This window comes from Elephas maximus, chromosome 4 (genome assembly GCF_024166365.1).
Source record: "Elephas maximus indicus isolate mEleMax1 chromosome 4, mEleMax1 primary haplotype, whole genome shotgun sequence".
In the NCBI taxonomy this organism is placed as follows: domain Eukaryota; kingdom Metazoa; phylum Chordata; class Mammalia; order Proboscidea; family Elephantidae; genus Elephas; species Elephas maximus.
This window is the reverse complement of record NC_064822.1, coordinates 43,483,434-43,499,717: the sequence shown is the minus strand read 5'-3', so window position 1 is coordinate 43,499,717 and position 16,284 is coordinate 43,483,434. Positions and strand designations below refer to the sequence as shown.

The 16,284-nt window shown below is 45.0% G+C and overlaps 1 protein-coding gene across 8 annotated transcripts in view; it reads right to left on the bottom strand.

Annotated features, from left to right (window-relative positions):
- Window positions 1-16,284, bottom strand: part of FRMD4A (FERM domain containing 4A) — a 373,626-nt gene that overhangs the window by 38,073 nt on the left and 319,269 nt on the right. For all 8 annotated transcript variants that reach the window (XM_049881957.1, XM_049881962.1, XM_049881958.1 and 5 more), the window contains exon 14: window positions 13,245-13,386. In XM_049881957.1, the coding sequence (XP_049737914.1) occupies window positions 13,245-13,386 (142 nt within the window). The remainder of the gene's footprint in view (window positions 1-13,244; window positions 13,387-16,284) is intronic.

Genomic DNA, 16,284 nt, shown 5'->3' with positions numbered 1-16,284 from the left:
ACCTTTTGGTTAGCAGCCTGAGCTCTTAACTACTGTGCCACCAGGGATATAAAAATTAAGGGAAAGATTATTTGAATACCAAAAACCAAAACCAAACCCACTGCCATCAAGTTGATTCTGACTCACAGCGGTCCTATAGGATAGAGTACAACTGCCCCATAGAGTTTCTAAAGAGCACCTGCTGGATTCAAACTGCCGACCTTTAGGTTAACAGCCAAACTCTTAACCACTAAGCTACCAGGGTTGCCAGGATCTGAACAGTCTTTGGAAAATATAAACTGGTGCCATAGTATCCAGAGGCAGAAGTCTACAATCCAGTGGTTCAGAGTTAACAGGTATGGGTTTGTATTCCAGCTCTGCTACTTACTAGCTCAGGGCCTTGAGGACATTATATAACCTCTCTAAATCTCAGTTTCCCCCTCGATACAATGGGAGTGAAAATAGGACTACTTCAAAAGTGGGGAGAATTGAATAAGATAATGTTTGAAAAACATTTAGAATAGAGCTCCTACATGAATATTAGTTATTATTTTTTATTAAAAGCATTACCAGCCTTTACCAAATCTTAAGCAAAAATAGGAGTTGGCACCCCAGTTCCAGATGGTGCCAAAATATGAAAGGGAAGGAATAGTTAGTGGATAAGCAAGGAAACTTGGAAGGTGACCTGATGTACTACTGCGTCCCCATAAACTCAGGAGACTCAGGAGGAGAAGGGACAGGAAGTGGATTTTTACAGAACTCCTAAACAAGAGCTTTGCATATGTTGTCTCCTGGAATCCTCACAGAAACACGATCACTTTCTTTTTTGTTGTTGTTGTGTTTTCAAGTTTTCCACCTGTGGCATTTCCTATCATTTTACATTGGAATGTGCAAACCTTCATGAGGTCTATAAAGGCATGAAGTCCAGAGTAGACACTGCTAGTTCTCTTCCCCGCTCTTGACTCTACTAATGACCTACGTTAATTTTGTTTATTGTACTTCAGATGCATGTTTACGAAGCAAACAAGTTTCTCATTAAATAATAAATACATGTATGGTTATGATCCCTCCTTTCATAGAAGAGGTCACAGGGCCTGAGGAAGCCAAGCTGGGATTCTAACTCATGGCTGTGTTTCCTCCCTAGAATGGAAACTCCATGAGGTAGGAACTTCCTGTCTGGGGTTGCCATAGTAAAAACTGTAACACACAATCGTGCCTTTCAAACCTAGGCTCTTTCCATGGGCCGGCATGGATCGAAATGAAGGCAGAAGGAAAGAGAAGAGCCATGGGTTTTTCAGATCTGCCAGTGAAAGATCAGAAGCCTTTTGGGCACCTTCCATGTTCAAGGTGGGGTAGAGACGACAGACTGGCCAGACACAGTATCAGTTCTCAGAGAGCCTTGGGGTTTGGACTGTGAAAAGATGCCCCAGTAGGAGGCAGAATATAAGTGATGCCATATAAATGAGAAAGGCAGTAACTGTCATACAAGGCGGGAGCCCACACTCTGGGAGCTGAATGCGTGCGTAACTGATGATTATCTGACAAACAACTGATGAATAGATAACTGACGATCACATCTAATTCGTTTTTTGTTTTTTTCCCCCTTTCTGAGGAGCTTATGTGTTTCCTGTGTCTTACTGCCAAGAACACAGACACTCAGATTAGTTCTCTAGTAAACCTTTCATCCTAGTTATTGCCTAGTAAACATCTCAATGATACTAAATCGAAAATATGGTCTTTGTTCTTTTGGGGGCTATCGTCATATTTCAATACTCGTCCAAATGATTTAATAGAAATAAACAAACAAAAAAAACCCCCGTTGCCCTTGAGTTGACTCTGACTCAGGGTGACCTCACACATATCAGAGCAGAACTGTGCTCCAGACGAGTCTCAATAGCTGATTTTTGAGAAGGAGATCACCAGGCCTTTCTTCTGAGGCACCTCTAGATGGACTCAAGTTCCCAACTTACTTGGTTAGCAGAGGAGCTTGTTAACCCTTTGCACCACCCACGGACTCCTTTACAGAAATAATCAAAGAAAAAAAACCCAAACCCACTGCCATCAAGTCAATTCTGACTCACAGCAACCCCCCAGGGCAGAGCAGCACTGCCCCACCAGGTTCCAAGGCTGCAGACCTTTATGGAAGCAGACCGCCACATCCTTCTCCTGTGGGGTGGCTGGTGGGCTCTACACCGTCGACCTTTCGGTTAGCGCCGAGCACTTAACCACTGCACCACCAGGGCTCCTTTTTATATAAATATGTTACTAAATAATCTGGCAGGAAGGGAGGAGAAAAAGATCTGACCCAGAAGAAGACAATTTCTATCCGAACATAGCCAGAGAGAGGTTGCAGGATTTGCTCAAGATCAGAAAATCATTTTCATTGGGTATCTGGCAATCTTTGGAATGAACTACCCTCCACCCTCGCCGCTCCTGGCAGATTACGGCCAAAACCTGTTCTCCTGTCTCTGTCTCTGTCACGACTGGCGCCGCATCTTCCAGCTGGGGAACTCCAGACTTCAGGCCAGTGGGCGGCTGGGCTCCCCAGGCCGGATGTCGAGGGAACACCAGAGCACAAACAGCAGCTCTCCCTCCCCAGGCCGCCCGCCGGCACACACACAGACACACAGACACACACACACACACACACAGACACACACACACACAGACACACACACACACACAGACACACAGACACACACACGGAAGGATATCCTCATTTGGCAGCGGCGGGGACGGGGGATTTGCTCCCATCTCCAGACAACCCTGGGCCACTCAGCACCAGAAATGAGTGCACATCCTGCTGTTGGGGCGCACTGTCAGGAATTGGGGCACATCTGTTTTTACACAGATGGAGTACTGACAAGCACCCCACTGATTCCAGGAGACAGAAGGGGTGCCTTCCTTTCTGGAAGGAGGGGATACTTCGAAACAAACAGTTCCCCAAAGAAGAATGGAATCTGTTGCCCCAACAGTAAGGGAAGGAAATGGCAATCTATTTAGACCTACGGGGGAAGAATTGAAGAGGACGTATTCCTGGCAGATCTGTAAAAGGCGTAAGGAAAACCTCTGGCAGCCACCCCAGGAATAAATACGAAGCAAGGATCTGTACTCTATTTCTTTCTTTCTTTCTTTCTTTTTTTAATGATAAAGAGATATTTATTTCCCTTACAAATCCTCAATTATGAATTCCTTACATAAAAGATGTCCTAAGAGACCATATGAAATAACGTTGTATTGCAGACTTCAGGATAAATGTGTGATCTCCGGAGACAGTCCTAGGGAATTAAATGTGATTTTTAACATGAAAAATGCATGTTTGGAAAACTTTTCATCAGGCTTAGAGAGTTTTAAAATATAATAGTTCACTCAAAAGGGTATTGAAATGGAAGCGTTTTGAAAAACAGCACCTTTTGATGGTGGCTGGGAGTCCCTGATTGGCTTTACTTTCTGGGTAGGTGCCATGACGCAGTGGTACTTCTACCAAAGGGTGACGAGTACAAACGTAATAAAAAAAAAGAAAAGAAAATTGAGCCATTAAAAAAAATTAGCAGCATCTGGTAAAATAATCTGGTTGAAACGATTATTGTTGAGCAACTCATAAGGTTTCCATTTCTTATATTGTGAGATGAGGGGGCTGATCCTTCTGGCTCCAGGATTCTGTTATTCTATTGCAAATGAGGTTTGGAGATTAATTGTGAATTTCAATTATCCTTGCTCTATGCTCAGACAGAAGGCTGGCCTAAATGGGAACAGAGAGGCTTGTGAGAGGTAACAGTGATATTTCACCATCCAGAAGTCATTCATTCAGTCAAGCATTGCCATCTTGTCCTGGCCCTCTTTACCCAGAAAAAAACCCAGTGCCGTCGAGTCGGTTCCGACTCATAGCGACCCTATACCCTGGTGGCGTAGTGGTTAAGTGCTACGGCTGCTAACCAAAGGGTCAGCAGTTCAAATCTCCCAGGCGCTCCTTGGAAACACTGTCGGGCAGTTCTACTCTGTCCTATAGGGTCGCTATGATGGCCCTCTTTAGTAAGCAAATATTCCTGAACTAGTAGCACATGGAACAGAACCCTGGTGGCACAATGGTTAAGCACTTGGCTGCTAACTGAAAGGCTGGCTGTTCAAGACCACCCAGTGGCTCCATGAGAGAAAGACCTGGCGATCTGCTTCCATAAAGGTTACAGCTAAGTAAACATTATGGGCAGTTCTACTCTGTCCCACAGGGTCACTACAAGTCGGAATTGACTGCAGCACCTAACCACAACAAAGTAGCATGTTTGGCATATATACGCCCGTATAAATAACTTTATTAGCTTTTCTCTGCAGTATGAGTGCAGAGAAAGGGCAACCATTCTGTCTCCTTCTTAATTTCGACTCAGGGCAGTCTTGCTCAAACAAGTCCAGGAACATCTATCCAGCCTACATAAAGATATTTCACAGTCCTCACTGGCTACACAGTCCAGCATAAACAGCACTTGTGGGATCCAAGGCCGTTGGCAGTGCCTGTGGGCTGTGCCCATCTGCAGGCTGCTAAGCTCACGACCAAAAGTTAAGGCCCCCGGAATCCGGCTCATCGTCAGACCTCAAAGGAGAGGCGATGGGTAGCCGATAACGGAGAACTTGAAAAGGCTGGAGAGAGATACAGGAAAGAGACAGGGTAAGAGCAGAAAAGAAGGGGCAAAGACAAAAAGAAAAAAAAAACAAAAGTGTGGTTTACACCAACAGAAACCTAACCTAACCAGTTGTCAGTGAACCGATTCTGACTCATGGTGACCCCAAGGGCGTCAGGGCAGAACTGTGCTCTGCAGGGTTTTCAATGGCTGATTTTTCAGGAGCACATCACCAGGCCTTTCTTCTGAGGCTTCTAGGTAGACTTGAACCACCAACCGTTTGGTTAGCAGCTGAAAGTATTACCCGTTTGCACCACCCAGAACTCCTCTACCAACACAGACCAGTGTATTTTGAGCTTAATATTATCATGCCTGGAAACCCTGGTGGTGTAGTGGTTAAGTGCTACAGCTGCTAACCAAAAAGGTCGGCAGTTCAAATCCACCAGGCGCTCCTTGGAAACTCTATGGGGGCAGTTCTCCTGTCCTATAGGGTCGCTAGGAGTCGGACTCGACTTGACGGCAACGGGTATGGGGTTTATTATCATGCCCGTAAGCCGGCAGCCCCCTATCAGATCACCCCTCTGTATGGAGAGAAATCAAATAACTGGCATCCTTATTGTTATATTAGTTATTAATAAACTATCTAACAATGGAAGGAAGTGCTAGCATTCAGAGAATGAGAATATGTGGATAGTTGGACAATGACTACGGAGTGATCTCAGGCAAAGCTACGGTCTGTGCTTAGCACAACATGTTTTCTCCCAGAACGGAAAGTGTCGGAGTTCACTACAATAGCAGGCTGCAGTTGTTTGCATTTTTTTTAAACAAAAGATCCATCACCATATTCACAATCCTGCTCATCACACTGAAGATGACTCATTTGGCACCTCATTAACGATACAGCCTAATTCCTATTTATAAACACAGCATGCCATTTTGTTTTGTAGGGAATGGGTGGCTTATGTCCCTATGTTTCCATCCAAGAAGCCAACATCAGTCTCAATGTTCCATTTCTTTAAAGAAAGGATGCATATATTCTAGTGGTTTGGTCTGTGTGGTAATGCAAGCCACACAGTCTTGCAGAACACTGGGTATTTCCTAAGTGAGCCGGTGCCATTTTAAGTAAAACCTGCTGCCGTCGAGTTGATTTTGACTCACGGCGACCCTGTAAGACTGAGTGTAACTGCCCCACAGAGTTTTCAAGGAGTAGCTGGTGGATTCAAACTGCTGACCTTTTGGTTAGCAGCTGTAGCTTTTAACCACTGTGCCACCATTGGCTCCTTTTCTTTAAATAGCTGAAAGGAAAAACAATTCTCCCTTGGCCTCTGCACCCCCACTGAACCAGAATTGTTCTGCCAGGATAAATTCCTGATCCTAGACTCTCCCACCTTCCAAGAGCCACGCGAGCTATGAAAGGACCATGTGTGTTCAGCCACCGTGAAAAATACAGAACTCAGTGTGCACGCTTTTTGTTTTGTTATTCCATTTTTTCTCCCTGCCAATCTTTTCTGTGATTTCAGGTAATGGGGGAAGGGAAGGGAGAGATAAACCCCTTGCAGTGTCTACAAAAAGGATTTTGGATGCTTTTTAAATTCTGAAGACATCTTAACTAAATGGCTTGAATTCATAGTTGTCTTCTCAAACTTTATCTGAACCTCTGAACATTTTTTATCTGAAGCAAACATAAGCAAAAGTAATACATAAAACCAGGTACCACTGAGCAGACTCCAACTCACGGAGATCCCATGTGTGTCAGAAAACTGTGCTGTATGGGGATTTTAATGGCTGATTTTTGGGGGAAGAAGATCACCAGGCCTTTCTTCCGAGGTGTCTCTTGGTGGACTAAACCTCCAACCGGTTTGGTTAGCAGTCAAGTATGCTAACCGTTTGCTCCACTCAAGAACTTCAAATGCAATACATAAAGCCAAAAACCAAACCCACTGCCATCAAGTCAATTCTGACTCACAGTAAAGGATCACTATGAGAACTGCGCCACAGAGTTTCCAAGGAGGGCCTGGTGAATTCGAACTGCTGACCTTTTCATTAGCAACTGTAGCACTTAATCACTACCAGGGTTTCCAGTATATAGAGGCTTCTAAATCTTTGGAGCAGAGCCCTGGTGGCGTACTGGTTAAGGGCTCAGCAGCTCAAATCCACCAGCCGCTCCTTGGAAACCCTATGGGGGCAGTTCTACTCTGTCCTATGGGGTTGCTATGAGTCGAGACTGAGACGACACCTAACAACAACAAATCTTTGGAAGAAACATCTAGGCTCTCACAAGGAAAAGTGAATAAAATGACCCCATTTACTCCCCCTTCCAGTGGTCAATTTGCAGATTTACTGAGCACCCAGTGGGTGCAGAGCTATGACAGAGGCCGAGATGGGTTAGGGTTAGGGTTGGGGTTGCACAGGGCAGGGGGTGGGACTCAGCTGGCCTGGCTGGAGGCAGCTGCACCCTGAAAGGTCTCAACATCCCTTCTTCCAGAGGACCCCGGGGAGGCCCGGCTGACTCTCAGTGGTTGTGTTCTGGACATGTGGATCCTTACATCCCTTCAAAGCCTAGCCATGGGGACTCCTTCACAAACGATTTAGAACGTGAGTTCCAGAACCTTCCTAGGATCTGAATCCCACTCAGCGCTGTAACAGGAGGTAAGGGTTCGATACCTTTTATTCCAACATAGCTCTGGCTCAGATGGTTCACCACCTATAAGGGTTTCTACTAGGATCTAACGGGAGAGCTCTAGGGAGCAGTAACACAGAATTAACAAATAAGTTTTAGCAGAATTCAGGCTGCCCTGGCCCCAGGCCTCAAAAAATCATTTCAAGTATGTTGATTTTTTCTTCCCGAAATGCTAGCCCATGGCTCAGGGCACTAGTCAGTGCGGACTTTTGGCTTCTTTAACACATATCAATGCCATTTCTTTGTTTCTTTAGCTTATGTGGCTGCAGATTCCACATACTGGACTTCAGTAATTTTAGAGGTAATTAACCAAACCAAACCTGTTGCCATCGAGTCAATTCTGAAACATAGCAAACCTACAGGACAGAGTAGAACGGCCCCATAGGGCCTTCAGGGGGCAGCTGATGGATGTGAACTGCCGACCTTCTGGTTGGCAGCCAAACGCTTAACCACTGTGCCACCAGGGCCCCAGTGACCCTATAGGACAGGGTAGAACTGCCACCATAGGGTTTCCAAGGAGCAGCTGGTGGATTTGAACTGCTGACCTTTTGGTTCATAGCCGAGCTCTTAACCACTGTGCCACCAGGGCTCTTAGAGGTAATTGTGTCCCCTTCTTTAAATAGGAAAATCACCTTCAAAGCTACTAAATAGCTAGAGAATATTTCTTTCTGTTTCGTATCAATAAACAGTATGCAAACTCTCTGAAGAGAGTGACTATAACTTTTTAAATGCTGTGTACAATACTAGCAGTTTGGGAGCTAGAAAAAATGTTTATACCACATAAATATTATAGTGCTCCCACATGGCTCAGACACACCCTAGTTTGGATATACGGACAAAGATGGAAAGATGAATGAAAGATAACAAGGATGGATGTTCCTTGCAGTAGCAGCCTGCTTTGACAAGCTTAACCTTTAAAGAACCAATAACAATATTACAAAAGGGATACAGTACATTTTGAGGGGAAACGCTAGTGGCAGCTCATTTGAAGGTTCTTAGCAAGGCCCAGGTACCCTTGGGTAGTGCAGACAATTAATGCACCGCGTTGCTAACCGTATGCTTGGAGGTTTGAGCCCATCCAGAGGAACCTCGGGAGAAAGGCCTGGTGATCTACTTCTGAAAAATCAGCCACTGAAAACCCCATGGAGCACAGTTCTACTCTGACACACATGGGGCCGCTAGCCAGAATTGACTTGACAGCAACTTTTTTTTTATATTTTAGCAAGGCCCAATATATCATACACTCTGATAACATGGAAGATTTTAAAAATGCATAAATATACAGGAATCTTACTAGTATTCTTCAAAACTCAATTTTTATAACTGTGTATTGAGCACCTATAGAGTGCTGGGCACTAGGCTAGGATTAGAAAGGATCTTCAGAAGGTGACTAGTCTCTCAAAAGGCTTTTAAGGAGCATTTATAGGCACCGCTTTATTTATTTATTTTAGCATAAGGCAGTAGAGAAAAGAGAAAAATAATTTACTAAATTGGATTTGAAGTTGTAAGTATCATATTTCCTGAACGAAAAGTTAGAACACACAGTCTGACAAGTATAATAAAAAGAATGTGCAGAATCAGGCTGTCGGGAAAACCGAGAGTGTAGGCTTGCCCTGTTCGTGGGAGCACATTACTGTAAGGGTACTCAACAAGCAACTAGGCAAAAGCACACTGAAAAGGACAAAAGAAAGGGCAGAGGACTAGCCAGTTGCCTAGATTCCCAGCCAAGGATTAGATTTCCCTGTTGTAGGTGATGTGAATGAAACCGCTCCCTTCCAGGTGGGACTGCCAAGGGCTTTCCTCCTGTGAAGGCTTCCTTCTCCTGGTGCAAGAAAATATGGCGTGTGTGTGTGTGTCTGTATGTGTGTGTGTGTGGACAGCGTGGGGGCAGCAATCAGCAGCCTCAGTGCGAGTGACAAGATCTGTGATTGGTAGAGACTCTCTCTATTGTTTGATGGAAGTTCCCTGTTTGCAGTCTCTCCCTCCACTGCCCAGTTGTCTTTCTCAAGTCATGGTGGGTACATCCCCAAGAAGCCTTCACCTTTGTATGAAAGGACATTTTTCAGGTTCCAACTTGCAGGGGCTGGGAAGAAGCTAGTCATGGGGGCATGACTCACACCTCTTGGCCTTCTTGCCCGTGTTTCATCTTGCTTAGCTGTGTGTGTATCAGAATTTGGGCAGGGAAAGGGCTCAGGGAGTCAGAGTTGACAACTGGAGCTACTCTGTACGTGGAGAAGGGCAGGTGGCCGTAGCTACCTTTGTCAACTTCTAAACATCTTAGCCTGGGCTCCTGCCACTAAATTATTAAACATCTGAAAATCACTTTAATACCTTGGGATAAAGATGTCTGTATGAGGAATGGGGGGGATTCAGCAGCAAGGTTTTCTTTTGATTTATCTTCTAGCCCACAAGACTGAAAATATTGACAACCGCATGTTAGTAATAAAGATTAATCGCTTTCCATCCTTAAAAACGGAGGGACCCCATTTCTGATGGTTCATGGATTTCAGTTTCCATCTCAGGAAGTTTGGGGGTCATGTTCAGAGCCTCACATATAGCTATCAGTACCAGTTGCCATCAAGTCAGTTCTGACTCATGGTGACCCCATGTGTGTCAAAGTAGAACTGTGCTCCAAAAGGTTTTCAATGGCTTATTTTTCAGAAGCGGATTGCCAGGCTTTCTTCTAAGGCACTTCTGAGTGGACTCAAACCTCAAACTTTTTGGTTAGCAGCCTAGCATGTTAACTGTTTGCACCACCCAAGGACTCATGTATAACTGCTGTTGGATTATTGCCCTGGTACCCCTGGATGTTGCCGGATATGAAGGGCTCATGTAAATGGACTAGGACACAGGCTCCAAAGAGGGAATACCAGGGCTCTGTGATCCTTAGTAACACATCCACCTCAGGTTTTTCTCTCTTGTTCGAAACCAGTTTTGTATATTATTTTCTCTTTTCCCTACTGCCTCATGCTAAAATAAATAAATATAGCGGTGCCTGATAAATGTTCCTTAAAAGTCTTTCGAGAAACTAGTTACCTTTTGAAAATTCTCCTTTCTAACCCTAGCCCAGTGGCTGTAACGGAGGTCCTCAGAGTGTTGTCCCTGCATCAGCAGCAGTGTTATCACTTGGGAACTTGTTAGAAATGCAAACTCTCAGGCTTATTCCAGATTTACTGAGTCAGAAACTCTGGAGTGGGGTCCAAGAATCTGTGTTTTAACAAGCTCTCCAGGTGGTTCTCATGCACATTCAAGTTTGAGATCCATGAGCTTGAAGAATCCATTCTCCTTCTGGGTATAACCAAGTTCAGAAAGCACCCAGATTTCCCAAAGAATGTGAAATCACAGCAGGGATTTACCCACTCACTGGAGGCTGAACAAAATGAGTGGGCTAGATTCCTTGGCTAGATAAGGAGGAAGGTGGGCTGATAAACCCAGGCTCCAATCTGAAACTCTGAGTTTTTAAAGGGGTTTAGGAGAAACTACTGTATTTTGTCTCTAAAAAGACAAACACAGGTGTTGGCTTTTGGCCTTGCCCTCTCCATTCAGCAGGGGACTGGGAGTGGCTGTAATTCCACGCAGAAGTCTTTGGCTTTGGGTGGAATTCTCCTGCATATGAAAAGACTGAATTATCTACCATCTTCACTTTGTTAGGTGCTTTGGAGTCAATTTTGACTCATAGCAACCCCACATGACAGAGTAGAACAACCCCATAGAGTTTTGGCAGGCTGTAGTGCTTAAAAGCTATGGCTGCTAACGAAAAGGTCGGCAGTTCGAATCCACCAGGTACTCCTTGAAAACTCTATGGGGTGGTTCTCCTCTGTCCAACAGGGTTGCTATGAGTCGGACTCAACTCGACTGCAGTGGGTGGTGGTGGGTAGTCTTTATGGGAGCAGAACAACGGGTCTTTTCTCTCGTGGAGCCACTGGGTGGATTCAAACCACCAATCTTTTAGTTAGTAGCCAAGCACTTGATCATTGTGCCACCAGGGCTCCTTCCCCTCTTTACGATGTATGTGTAATCCTCAGAAATAATTATCATTTGGCCCATTTTATTGATAAAAAATTGTGAAGAACTCCAGGCAAGGAAGGGTTTCTGGTGAACCGAAAGAAGCTTCCAGCCTGGCAGAGGTAGACTAGGTTTTGTGGGGCCTGAAGCTTGTATAATTTTGGTGGCTCTAGGGACAGTGGTTGTTCAGTGGTAGAATTCTTGCCTTCCAGGCAGGGGACTGGGGTTCAATTCTCGGCCAATGCACCTCATGCGTAGCTACCACCCGTAGGTCAGTGGGGGCTTGCATGTTGCTATGATGCTGAACAGGTTTCAGTGGAGCTTCTAGGCTAAGATGGACTAAAAAAAAGCCTAGTGAGCTACTTTTAAAAATGAGCCAATGAAAACGCTGTGGATTACAACAGTCTAATCTGTGACCAGGCAGTGTTTCCGTCCGTTGTGCATGGGGTCGCCATGAGTTGGGGGCCAACTAGACAGCAGCTAACAACAATTTAAGAAAATAAAAACATGTAGTGTATCACGTTTACAAATTTTACAAAAATAAATGACCATGTGAACATTGCTAGGGCTCCTCCCAGGGCCTTGGAAAAGCCTGTGCAAGTGAGGGGCTCTGAGTTTAAGCTCCATGGGTTTCACGGTGAACCAACCTCTCAGTCCAGGAGGGGAATAATCCTTTCCCTAGTCCTTTAATTTTACATCTTTTCCTGGCTACGGCTGGACCACCCCAGCCCAGAAGCTAAGTTAACAGTTTTTTGCTTCTTTTCTTTCCTGTCTATTGTCCCCACCCCTCCCCCCCTTTTTTTTCTTCTTAGTCACTATATATAGTTATAAAAATTATTCTGGAACATTAAGTAGGATAAAGACTTCTTGGCATCCCTGGGCAAATGGTTAATGCGCTCGCTGCTAATTGAAAAGTTGGAGGTTTGAGTCCCCCAGAGGCACCTTGGAAGAAAGGCCTGGTGATCTACTTATAAAAAATCAGCCACTAAAAGCCCTGTAGAGCACAGTTCTACTCAGACATGCGGTTGCCATGAGTCAGCACAGACTCCACAACTGTGTGTTTTTTTTTTTTAAAAGACTTTTTGCTTTGTTCTTATAGTTCAGAAGCAAGGCTACATGGTTCCCAAGAACAACCAGGCATATACCACGTGGCCTGTGGAGTAACCTTCAATTAGTTATACTTTTCTAACATTTCAAACAATTATTGTCTCCCTCCTCTCCTTGCCCTCCTCAAACTCGCTCTTCTTCCTGCCATTTCAGTAAATGGCATCACTGTTCTTGAAGTCAGCCAGATCTAAAACCTCGCAGCTTTTCTGTCCCCCCGCCATGTTCCCACCCCCCACGTAATAATAAAATGACCTGTCCCAGGCTGGCAGACGCAGACAGCAGAACCAGAGCCTTTGACTCTGGGTTTTACAACTCACTTAACAGTGATTCCACACTCTGTGACAGCAAGTCTCTCATTTCCTAGATGATCAAGATTATCCTATGCTGTTTAAAGTCTTGAGAAATTCTCCTGGGAACAGAATGAAGTGTCTCTTAGCACCATGCCCCTGCCCTTCAGCCCTTCACTAGCATAATTCGCCTTTAATGACACAGGAATGAGCCCCATTTTCAGTACTTGGAGATGGCATTCCTGATGGTCAGCCAACAGCATTCACAGAAGCTCTTGAGAGTGGCTGAGGAGATTTTTGTCTTACCATAGTCCTTTCCACACTGTGTGGTTGTGCTGATTCTTCCCCACCCCCTATCCCCACCCTTTGATACTTTTGACAGTTTTCTCAGATTCACATTTGGCTCAAAACCCTAGTCTCAGAACCAGAGCCAGCTTCTGGCTGAGCCTCACAGCTGCCTCCTCAGCTGCTGCTGTTTCCACCTGCCTCACCTGCTCTGGGGCAAAGGCACGCTTCATCGGGAACTTCTTTAATGTTCTCCAATGGCTGCTCCTGAACCATACCCGTGCTTACCTGACGACAGGAGACTCCCGCTGCTGCCACTGATAATCTTTCCTTTGCTCCCCATGTTGGCCAGCTTGGAGGTCTTCAGCGTGCCAGTCTCAGTCAGGTCAATAGCAATCTCACTCAGACTTCTCGCAGCATGGATCTTGGACTGGAATCGGAAAGGCAACCGAGTTACAGAGGAGCTGAGAGCCAAGAGAACATTCATGTGTGACAGACAACAGTAATCCTTTGCCTGTTTGTCCTGCTGAGATTCAGCAAACTGACTTACCTCCTCAAGTTGCAGCAGTTTTGTGTCACTTGGCCCAGTCACCAATCACCAAAACTCTTTGTAAGAGCACGTGTGGCTCATTAGTTGACCCACGTGATGAATTTTCTAAGCCTACTTCCACTGTATAGTGGAAACCCTGGTGGTGTAGTGGTTAAGAGCTATGGCTGCTAACCAAAAGGTTGCCATTTCGAATCCACCAGGTGCTCCTTGGAAACCCTATGGGGCAGTTCTACTCTGTCCTGTAGGGTTGCTGTGAGTCCGAATCCACTTGATGGTAGCAGGTACTGTATAGTGCTGAAGAACATGGGCTCTAGAATCAAGACAGACCAGGGCTGACTCCTGACTTGGGGAAAGTTAGTTAATCTCACTGAGCCTTGTTATTTTCAACTACAAGCTCAGGAAACCCACCATCTACCACCTGTGGGGTCGCTATAAGTCAGAATCAACGGTAATGTGTTCAATGGGTTTATCTCCTTTAACCCTGAGAAGACCTTGGGTGGTAGGTGGTAGTTTCCTGAGCTTGTAGTTGACAGTAACGATGGAGGTAAGGACTATGTAAGGCTTCCCTCCCCTCCCCTCCCTGGCCCCTCCTTTTCTCTCTTCTCCTTTCTGCCTGGTACACAGCTCTCAATAAACAGTAGTGATTATCACTATTTTGTGCTTAAACAAGGAGGAAAAATAATTTTCAGCTCTGTGAATGACATAACGGATGTCTGAAATGCACTTATGAAGTTCAATAAACTTTGAAGAGATTTAAACATCTTAAATTGTTGGCCATGTGGCCACTGAAAATGTAGAGGACTGAGAGGTGGCGCGCTCTAGTCATGGAATCATAGTGTATACATGTATAGAAGCCTCTGGAACAACTGCTAATTTGGATACTCAGGTCCCAGAGGTAAGTGCTTTGCTTCTGTTGTGGTATCTGTCTGGCCCAAAATCTTCATAAAGGTTAAAACTCCTTTCTGTTTATTCCACCTATTAATTGGCCTGATTTGGACTAATAGTCACAGCAGGTCAGAATAATTCGAAAAGGATTCTGTATTTACAATTACATTCTCAAGAGTAATTGTCTTTAGTAGAACTATCTGCTTTAGTGATTGCCTTCAGTGAAAAATTCTTTGCATTCCGACAGGTGTGTTTGACATTTACTTCCCCTGCCCCAGGAAATCAATTTTTGTACTTAAGGCAAAAGCCTTTCCCTATAACATGAACTTCATGAAAATAATTACAAATGTTAGTATCAGCCACGCATCTGCTAATCTGTCTTTCTGTGGCCACTGGCCATAGCATGCACATGGATAGAATTAGTCCACGGTTACAATTAAGGTTTCCAGATACTTCACGTGTTGTTCAAGGAGCCCTGTGGTGCAACTGAAAGTCTGGCAGTTAGAACCCACCCAGGGTCTCTGCAGGGGAAAGGCCTGCACCACCAGGGCTCCTTCCAGCCCAGAAAACCCTACAGGGCAGTTTTACTTTGTGACATGGAGTTGCTACGAGTTGGAATCGACTCGAAGGCACCTAACAACACCACCACCACGTCTGGCCTGTGTGAGACAAGATCTTTCCCATGTACAGGAGAAAACAGGCACAGAGGTAGATTATGAAGGCCATGGAGGGTACGTATTCTACTGCCTCTGCTCTCCTTTATTTACAGTCTTCCTCTGTGCCCCAGTGCCAGCCCTGGTGCCCTCAGCCGTCCAGCAAAGGCTGCTGTCTCAACACCTGTGCCTCTGCCCTTTCTCTGGCCTAGACATTGTTGTTGCTGTTGGTGAATGACAACGACTTCCGACCGCTGTGCACTTTCCTCACGTTAACACGATGAAAAGTCAGAGGGACAGAAGGAATGCTGAGTGTTTTTGCTTGTTTTGTTCACCTCGGTATGAACTGGCTTCCTCTTCACCCTCTCCAGCCCATTGGTCTTCCCTCTACTTATGTCTCCTTTCTGACCTCAACTTTTTTCCTTGCATTCAGAACCTGGCCAACTTCAAGAGAGGACTTCCTTGTTCATGAAATAATCTCGGTTTCCAGGCTCTCTCAGCATTCTGGCTTGCAGCAGAAAGCAGGAAGGACCTTTTATTTCATTTTGACACAGCGTATCAATGGCACCCATCTGGTTGAGCTTTACTCTCCACGCAAGCATAGCAAGCACAATCCATTACTTCCTTTCTTTCAGCACTATTCTTTTACCAAGGCCAATGCTTTAATGAAAAGGGGCCCCCATCTAGAGTTATGTAATAACAACTCATGGAGACACTGACGAATATACAGCAGAGTGGTGAAGGACCCAGGCTTTGAAGTCAGACCTAGATTAGAATCTTGGTTCTTTCCAATTAATTATTGTTTGACCTTGGGCAAGATCCTTACCCTCTCTGATACTCAGATTCCTGTTTGTGAAATGGAAATCTGAAAACCCACTTCACAGAGCTGTGATAAGGATGGATGGAGATAACATATGTAAAGGCCACTGGGATTGGGATAGGGATTAGATATAAATTGGGGCCTTGTAGTAATTTGCTAAATGAAGTTAGATTAACAGCTGATACTGTAGAGATCTCATTAAACACACAAAAGACCTGCCCCCACTCCACCTCCACTCCTTCCACACATTAATCTCAGATGCCAGAAAACGTACATACGGAAAGGGGAGCAACAGATCTGCTTTCCAAAAGAGATTAGATTCTTAGAAGCTTTAGGACACTATCTGATTCTCTCTGGAATGGAAATATCAGGATGACCTAACAGACTCAGTTGAAGAAACAGAGCTAAGTAGAAATGACT